The sequence below is a fragment of the Myotis yumanensis genome, unplaced genomic scaffold (assembly GCF_028538775.1).
Source record: "Myotis yumanensis isolate MYYU_CA2020_CCGP unplaced genomic scaffold, mMyoYum1.0.hap1 SCAF_1, whole genome shotgun sequence".
Taxonomy (NCBI): Eukaryota; Metazoa; Chordata; class Mammalia; order Chiroptera; family Vespertilionidae; genus Myotis; species Myotis yumanensis.
Window position 1 is genome coordinate 37,076,076 of NW_027223752.1, and position 9,655 is coordinate 37,085,730.

Genomic DNA, 9,655 nt, shown 5'->3' on the forward strand with positions numbered 1-9,655 from the left:
ACCAGAACCACTACTGTCCCTGTGGAAAGCTGTGGAAATCACACACTCAGTGCATGTCACAAAGATACCAGCTTCTGGAAAGTGGGCTGGTTTGAGGTAAAGTTGGACAAAGAGGAATTTTAGGAGAGCCTTATCAATATAATTCAGTTGTCAACGGTAAGAACCTGGGTGACTCAACGCTGTACCTAGAGAGAAAAATGGCTTGTACCTGAGGGAGAGGAAGCCCCCACTCCTCAGCTCAGGAACTTCCGGGGCCTTCCTGGAGAGGTCACAGGAGGGCAGCCCACAGGAGGTGCTGGGAAGCCCCAAGTACTGGAGAACTCTCGGCATGCCCGTCAATCTGCCAAGTTCATGTTAAAGTTTAGCCCACTGTCAAGGCCAAGTCCTTCTGACGCAGTGGCTGGCTAGAGACATTTATGGGCTGCTTCTGGGAACTCCACCCAGCCTTTCCTGCTACCTCTTCTGCTGGCCAGATTCCATGCCCACTTAGGTAATGGAGGCTTGTTCCTAGGGAGCTTCCCGTTGAGATGGGTGGGTTCCCATGTGCTATCAGCAGCCATGGGACAGGCTACAAAAGACAGACCAGTCGGGCACCCTCTGCGGAGTAATTCTCCATCTTCACAGATCAGATTCTCAAGCCTGGCTGCTGCCAGCCTCGCTTATTTGTCTTAGGAGACAGTTCGCAGTGGACCTGTCCCTGTAAAAACTGTCTCTAGTAAACATTTGCATTGTTATTGAAATCTCTCTCTAAACTCCCCAAGCCAGGTAAAGCCTAATTGCCAGTTTTACCGCTGGAGATGCGGTAAAAAAGCAGGTGATTTGTTGATTTGGTGGGTGTTTGGGGGAATGAAGTGGAGCGTTAGGTGTTTCTAATTCCTGTGGGCTCCCAGCGGTGTGCTCACACCATGACAAGCCTTAGCAGGTCCCCAGGTGGCCTGCAATACCCTACATGGCTGGTGCTGCAAATGCCATGGGAGGCCTTGCTGGGTCTAGAACCGCAGCAGCTTGACTCCCTGTAGACTTCTCTTCTGGTGGGGTGGGACCAGCACAGCCCTCTGGAAAGTCTTTAGGACGGAGCCTTGGTCTGAGAAGAGATAAGTGTAGCTCATCCCTTCTGAGTTTCCCCACCTGCTATGCAACTCCTGTCACCCCTACCTGGCCACAGCTGATTGCATCCTCACAACCCCATGGGGGCAGGATGTGGGGTGAAGAAAGAGAAAAGATAGGGAATGTATAAAATGAAGTCATTTTAACCAAGCTGCTAAAATTATTAAGTTAAGGAAATTGAGGCATGAGGAAATACTCCATTCTTATTCTAATGAGCCTGGCATCATTAACTTAAACTTTTTTGAACTATTTAGTCCTGCATCAATGCCTGGATATACATCTGGGCCTCCAGGTGACCCTCTAATTATCCCCTGAAAGACCCACCTATACATCCACCTGACATTCATTATCCAGACCACCAGGACTTGACCTGACCTTCTGGTCCCATCTTTCCGACCACCTGGCAGCCTTCATCCTGACTGCCTGGCATCTGACTGGCAGCATTCTGGACCAATCCTAGGGCTAAGCAAGCAGGACTGATACTTCTCAAGAATGTACTTTTTACTATAAGAATGTTTAAGTTTTCTTTCTTCTTCGGAACACTTCTGGGGTTTTGTCCAGCTATGTTCCCAGTTTGCAAACTCCAAGATCCTGGAATAAATCTCTGAGTTATTTCTTGCAAGGCCTCCAGACTTTATGAGTCAGGGTAGGAGATGTGCAGGGGCAGACGTTCTTGAGAGCAGGTGACCTCACTCACGGGAAGACTGTACAAGACAAACACAACTTCATCTCTTCAGCCTGGTACAAGCCGAGGCACCGAAAGCCATCCTATATAATAAAAGCGTAATATGCAAATCGACCGAATGGCGGAATGACCAGTCGCTATGACGCACACTCACCACCAGGGGCCAGATGCTCCCACAGGGGGAGTGCTGCTCAGCCACAAGCCAGCTGACGGCTGGCGAGTGCAGCAGCGGTGGCGGGAGCACAGGTGGGGCTGAGAGGACCCCCCCACCAGTGCACAGGGTCTCTAGTTATTTTATAAAAATCATACACTGTGCCCCAAGGTCTCCTTTGATTTAGTGGAAAGCAACAGCCAAAGAGAAAACTGTGAACAGTAAAATGTATATTTCAGTTTTAGTCTGAGTCAAGGGGACATGCACTCCAATTCTCTTCCTCCCATTTCAGATCTCAGCAGACCCTGACTTCTCCATTGCAGGGTTCAGAACTTGGCACTCAGCAGGCCCTCAATAAATGTATGCGCCATGTGAAACAACTTGCTGGGGCAAGTAGGAGTCAATCCTGGGTCCCTCCCTCCCTTTTTTCCTCCAGGGCGACCTTTGGGGCTCTGGTTTCCTGGCAAGTAGTGAATTATTCATGTCTGTTCATAGATATCAAGTTGGCCCTCCCAGGTTGCCAGCAGGGTAGGGCAGGGAGGTGGCTTTGTTTAGTCTGTAAATAGGAGGAGCAACCTCCTTGTTCAAACAGCCCTTGCAGGTGGGTGACCGTTTTTGCTAAGTCATCCTGAGGATGCTCAAAGCCCCATTGTGAGAGCCTTCCTGCCCTTCCAGGCTCCTCCTCCTCCCCACCCCTTTAATAGATCCTTAAGTGGGCTCCCGCCACCTGCCAGGCTCACCCTGCACCTTCACCATGGCTTTCATTGCCAAGTCGTTCTACGACCTCAGTGCTATCAGCCTGGATGGGGAGAAGATAGATTTCAATACATTCCGAGGCAGGGCAGTGCTGATTGAGAACGTAGCATCGCTCTGAGGCACAACCACTCGGGACTACACCCAGCTCAACGAGCTGCAATGCCGCTTTCCCCGGCGCCTGGTGGTTCTTGGCTTCCCTTGCAATCAATTTGGACATCAGGTGAGGGGTCCCTTGTATCGCACACAAGAGGTTGGGTTGTCTAGTAGGCTAAGGGGAGGGGAGAAAGACTGTGTGTGTTGGAGTGTCTGGAATCGGGGGCATGTTTTGTCAATGTAGGTCTTTAGTACATGTGACTACCAAGGGGAAGTATACATATGATTCTGTCTGTGATTAAAGACCAAGGGTGTGGATTTTTTTTTTATTTTTTATTGCTTATTGTCTTCCCACTATGCTCAGTGAGGGCTGGTACCAGGTCTGTTTTCCTCTCTATTGAATTATCAGTGCCTCGGATATAGAAGATACTCATTAAATATTTGCTAAATGAATGAATGGAGGAAATAAAAAGATCAAGAATCACAGGAGGATTGAACTGACTCAGGAGACCTTAGTTCTAGCTAGCGTTGGTTCTGCTACTTAATGGCTCTGTGCCCTAGGAAGAGTCACTCACTTTTTCTGTTTTAGTTTCCTCATCTCTAAATTGGGGAAAATACCACTTATCTCATAGGATTATTGTGAGGTTTCGAGGATAAGATATACAAAAGCAATATGCAAATGCAAGCAACTTTATTGTTTAGATTGAAGACTTTTATTTGCTTGTTTGAAATCAGCCAAGTGGAGAGTGAATTTGAGGGAAAGCTAAGGGTGTTATGTCTCCTCCGGGCATCACAGGCACCTCTTTGTCTCTGATTAATGGGTCAAGTAGTTATAGAGCTTCAGCCCACACACCTCAAGTTATCTTTTAGGGGTTCTTCTATTTTCACGTATTGTTTTAACAGCACAAGCAGGCAGAATGTCCTCAACTGAACCCTCTCATTATAATCCCCTTAGCTCAATTCATAGTGGCATGAAGAGAAGGAAGAGATTAGCAGAGATGGATGCAGGAAGACAAATGTCATTGGCTGTGACAAACTTGAGCCCACACCATTACTGCTCTGATTGTTCCTTAAATGTCTCAGTCTGTTTCTAGCCTTGGCCAAAGCAGAAGAGATAGAAAGGGCAAAACCTCTTCATTTTGTTTTTTTTTATTTTTAAAATATTTTTATTGATTTCAGAGAGGAAGGGAGAGGGAGAAAGAGATGGAAACATCCATGATGAGAAAGATTCATTGATTGGCTGCCTCCCGCATGCCTCACAATGGGGATCCAGCCCTCAACTAGGGCGTGTGCCCTGACCAGGAATCAAATTGTGACCTCCCACGCTAGCTGGTTTGGCTCAGTGGATAGAGTGTCAGCCTGTGGACTGAAGGGTCCCAGGTTCGATTCCGGTCAAGGGCACATGCCTAGGTTTCGGACTTGATCCCCAGTGGGGGGCGTGCAGGAGGCAGCCGATCAATGATTCTCTCTCATCACTGATGGTTCTATCTCTCTCCTTCTCTCGCTTCATCTCTGAAATCAATAAAAATATATTAAAAACAAACAAACAAAACCCGTGACCTCCTGCTTCATAGATCAATGCTCAACTACTGAGCCACGCCAGCAGGGCTAAAGCAAAATTTCTTTATAGGTGTCTGTCTGGCCTGGAGGTGCCTCCAGACTCACATCATCACTCCCAGCTAGCTAGTTGCTGGAGGGAGTCCACAACCTACCAGTAGCCAGACAGCCATTGGCATTAGAGAGAAGAAGCCTAATAGAGATGGATTCTGGGCTCAAGATGTCATGACGGCCTAGAACTGACTGTACTAATTGGTCCTAGTAGGTCAGAAGCAGGGACTTTCTCCCAGAGGGAGATACCTGACTCTTACTAGACTTGGAGGGGGGAGGAAAATAAGGGTTTCCATGGGTCGTTTGGGCACATCATGGATGGGGAATGCTGAGTGGGGACAGATCAGTGATGGCAGCGGGAGGGAAAGATAAGTAACAGGTTCAGGCTAAAGCATTCACAGCTGAGCAGACTGAGTGTGAGGGGCAGGAGTCTTGGGATAGCAGTCCAGAAATGAAAGGAATGATAGTTACATATTCACAACCTTTAGCCCTCAAGCACTTAATTTCCTTAACTCCCTCTTCCCCTGGCCTATTCCAGAACCCTAAACCCTCTAACCCCCAAACCCTCCATCCTATTAATTCATCCCTGTTAGTCACTAAGTAATTACATTTAGAATACATTCACTGATGTCTCTAAGGCACTTTGCCTTGTGGCACCTGAAAACTAGACTTCCTTGGATGGGGGTCTTCCTTCAGCAAAGCTCCCTCCTACTTGCACTTCAGATGTAGGACAAGGCAGATGAAAGCAAGAAGCGCGAATCCCATTCCCCTCGGCCTCAATTTCACCCTTGGCTTGAGGAGCTGAGTAGGGCAAAGGCCTCAACATTCACATGTAATCAGAAGCAACAGAGGCAAAGCCAGGGCACAGGAGGGCAAGGTGGTCGCAGGATGTGTGTGTAGGCATGTGTGGGTAGGTAAGTAGAAGGAGAGTTCTCGGCAGTATGACCTGAGCCTCCTTTCCCTTTCTATTGCCCTGAACTTAAGGTTCCTTGAGACTCAGACAGATACACTAAGAACTGCTCAGGGTAGATTGGAGAGAGAAACAATAGTTCAAAAATGCTAAATCTCTCAGTAGAAGAACAGCCAAGATGGGAACTGCAAAAACTTTCAGAACTGGCCTAGCAAGACATAATAGCTGTGAGAGGGAAAACACCAAGCCAAGGGTAGGGCAGAGCAAATGAAGAAGGGAAGAAAAAAGTAACACAGAAAAGAATGATCCTGGGGAGGAGTCTAGAAGGTGAAAGGTTTGCTTTGTGGACCCTTCATTTCCCCTTCCTTTCTCCATGCTCTTTGTCTTTTTCCTCCCCCAGGAGAACTGTCAGAATGAGGAGATCCTGAACAGTCTCAAGTACGTCCGCCCTGGGGATGGATTCCAGCCCACCTTCACCCTGGCCCAGAAGTGTGATGTGAATGGTCAGAATGAGCATCCTGTCTTCGCCTACCTGAAGGACAAGCTCCCCTACCCCTATGATGACCCATTTTCTCTCATGACCGATCCCAAGTACATCATTTGGAGCCCAGTGCGCCGCTCAGATGTGTCCTGGAACTTTGAGAAGTTCCTTATCGGGCCGGAGGGGGAGCCCTTCCGACGCTACAGCCGCACCTTCCAAACCATCAACATCGAGCCCGACATCAAGCGCCTCCTCAAAGTTGCCATATAGACGCGGGCTGCTCAGCACACAGATCTCCTCCTCCATCCAGCCCCTGGGTATCTCTCCTTAGGATTCAGAGTGTCCTCGGGAGACACTGCTGGACCTGAGCTTTCCCCTGAGATCATTCTCCTTCATCAAAGAGCCTTGCCTTTCCTGTCAGCTTGTTTCTCTCCCAACCTTTTGGTTGGTGATTCAACTTGGCCTCCAAGACGTAGGCGAGCTCTGGGCCTTCACAGAATGATGGCACCGTCCTAAACCTGTCTGGGCGGGGTCTGAGACATGTGAAGAGCCCGTGCCAGCCTGCTAGCTGAGTCCAATAAATGGCAGGTGTGGAAATGGCCAGACGCTCTGTCTTCTTCCTTGACAGGGTGGAGGGATGGTGCAAACTGCAGGGGGGCCAGAGGAGCCGGCAGCACACCAAGGCTTGGGAGAGGGAGGCTCTGATCAAGGGGGGCCCCTAACTGCTGCCTGGAAAGCAGGCCCTGGTCAAGTTCTGCGAGGCAGGTGGAGTGGCAGGAAAGCAAATTGTTTTATTATTTTATGGCTCTTCTCCAGAACTGTGGGAAGGAGGTGGTAAAGAGGAGGGCAAGACAATGGGCCCTTCGGTTGGGGTACTAGGAGGTTAGTTAGAGGATTCTGAGAAGTCGAGGTTATCGAGGCTATCGCTATGGGTACTGGGCCAATTAAATATTACCTACCCCATGAGGGTTTCCTGGGAAGTCAATTCGGTGGACTTTCACTGGCAGCAGGGTGGGGAGGGTGCAGTTACTGGTACAAAAGGGCACTTCATCCATTTCCTGGAAACCTTGCTGAGCGCACTTGTTTCTGATCTTGTGCTAGACTGACTCTCCCTCCTTTGTAACGTTCACATTGCACCCTTGTCTTTCTCAGCCTCGCAGATTCACAAATTCAGGCACAAGACAAACAAGTTTAGGCGTGAACAATCGGCTTTGTTTCTCCCACAAGGGTGGGGATGGGCCAGGGCCTCCCTTCCCAGTCAGACTGCCAGCTGTTCTGTGACAGCAGAGTTCTGCCCAATGGCTTTGTGAGGACGATGTCTAGGGTCCTCATCTCGTCCAGGCACACTCCCAAAACACGCCACCGCCAAGGCCAGGCCTGATCACACTCTGGAAAAGACCTGCTGAAAGGCCCCTGCTCGGCCTTGTCACTCCGCCCCACAAACCTCTCCCTAGAAACTTCTCATTGCACCTTTCCTTCTCTGACCACTAGATGGAATATTTCACTTCTCTTTGGTGAAGCCCTGAAGGGACAGTTCTCCAGACTGAACACACTGCTTGAGAACGCCAGTGCTGAGGGGAAAGGCTTTTCCTACAAGGCTCCCCAGACTATTTTCTAAGCACTTGCATCTTCTGAGAAGCAAATGTAGAACAGAGGTTAAGGATCCCATGGTCTGAGCTTCAACTAAAGCCATGTCATCGACTGCGCTTTCTTTCGAAAGGGTAACCTGAGCGTTAGAGTGGGAATCCCCTGGCACCCTTCTGCCGGGCCTTCTGCTAAATTAAGGTTGCCCTTAATTTGAAAACTCAAACCTTTTAAGATTCCTGCTCTTAAAGCCAACATTGGGGTATGGAGTTGGAGGGGCGGGCAGGACCAACCACTGATTTTAGAGCAATAACTGCAGAGACAAATTGCTTCCCTGAAATGAAATGCAGAATTCATGTTGGATGCTAGAATGACTTGTTCATCATCTTGATAGTGTTAGAGCCTGTGTTACGTCTAGTAACAGAGGCAGCTATCCTGGATGTTGGCATTATGCTACAGGCAATGTAGGGCCTGACATGCCAGTACAGTATGTTGGGTCTTTCCCATGAGGCTTGAGTTGGATTATTTAGAGATCCCAAAGGAAGGGGAATTATAAGTGATTTTGCAGAGAGAGTCAGAAAGGACCCTAATGCTCTGAAGAGGGTCCTCTTTGTGCAGGGGAAATGCTATTTGCTTCAGAAGGGACCTGACCAGTTTGGCTCAGGAAGGAACAGGGCGGCAGGGCTGGAGGAACGTTTTTACAAGGGTGCTTTGTTTTACTAAATCATTAGTTGTGCTGTTGTTAAAATCAAATGAGAAACTGTTTCCTTTCCTTAAGTCCTCATCTTGTTTGTCGCCCTTTACATCCTCAACAGTAGCAGCTTATGGTCATAAACTTAATGACAAAGCAAAGCTTTATATAATCACCCATTTTCCTAGATCAACAAAATCTTTTAATCAAATTTCCAGAGGGGCACTCAGGAAGCAGGGAGAAGGCTCATCAACAAGCTTCCCCACAAGTGCTGAGGTAATGCTGCTCCATTTAGAGGGACAGAGATCATCGTTTCTCTGAGGGCTCTTCCAAAAATATAGCCACTGGCTTCAAATAACTGATTTCAGAGGATCAAGATACAGAATGAAACTGATGATTATTTCCATAACCATGTTCCCATAACTATTTGTCCTTAGTTTAAGAAAGTTAGCCAACCTCTAATTGGTGATTTCTTATAATCACTATCACAACCATCATCCAAACTACCATTTAGTATACTCATATACTGCACTGAGTACTTTATTTATTGATTTTTTTTAAAGAGAGGGAGGAAGGGAGAAAGAGGAACATCGATGTAAGAGAGATACATTGATCTGTTGCCACCTGTATGTGCACCACTTGGGGATCGAACCTGCAACCTAGGTATGTACTCTGACCAGGAATCGAACCCACAACCTTCTTTTCTTTTTATCCTCACCCAAGGGTATTTTCTCCATTGATTTCTAGAGAGAGATGCAAGGGAGGGAGGAGGGGGAGAGAGAGAGAGAAACATTGACGTGAACAAGACACGACTGGCTGCCTCCTGCACATGCCCCTACTGGGGCTAGGGAACCTGCAACTGAGGTACGTGCCCTTGACAGGGAATCAAACTCACGACCTTTGGTCCGAGGGTTGACACTCTAACCACTGCTCCAAACTGGTCAAGGCTGAACCCGCATCCTCCTGGTGCACGGCACAATGCTCAACTCGGCCACACTGGCTAGGGCTACACTAAGTACTTTAAATAGTTAGGCCAGTGGTCAGCAAACTGCGGCTCAGCAAACCGTGGCTCGCGAGCCACATGCGGTTTTTTGGCCCCTTGAGTGTGGCTCTTCCACAAAATACTGACTTCTGCACATGGGACACGAAGCTTCAATCGCACTGTACGTGTGCCCCCACACGTGGTATTTTGTGGAAGAGCCACACTCAAGGGGCCAAAGAGCCGCATGTGGTTCGCGAGCCACAGCTTGCCGACCACGGGGTTAGGCTAATTAATCCTCATATTGACCCTACGAGGAATTTTTATCTCTATTTAAAGAGATGAAAGTAATACTGTCAACAATATAAATAAATGGTAATTGAGTAAGACACCTGCCAAGGACAAAGGACTACAGAGTAGCAGAATTGAACGTTAAACCCAGGTCAGCCTGACTCCAAAGCCCCTAGTCTTAACCATGACATCACTGCTTCCTTCTATCTCATTTTCTTCATAAAGACCACTGACAGCTGCCTATTCACCCCACACTGTACAACCTAAAAACCTTGCACTTATATCATTTGATTTAAAAACTCCATGAAGGAGGCATGCT

At 48.1% G+C, this 9,655-nt stretch overlaps 1 protein-coding gene across 1 annotated transcript; it reads left to right on the forward strand.

The window, feature by feature from the left end:
• The first annotated feature begins 2,659 nt into the window (after window positions 1–2,659).
• Window positions 2,660–6,394, forward strand: GPX2 (glutathione peroxidase 2). The gene is made up of 2 exons (XM_070418340.1): window positions 2,660–2,919; window positions 5,711–6,394. The coding sequence occupies exons 1-2, from the start codon at window positions 2,698–2,700 to the stop codon at window positions 6,059–6,061; spliced, it is 573 nt and encodes a 190-aa protein (XP_070274441.1). The 5' UTR covers window positions 2,660–2,697; the 3' UTR covers window positions 6,062–6,394.
• Window positions 6,395–9,655: the final 3,261 nt, after the last annotated feature.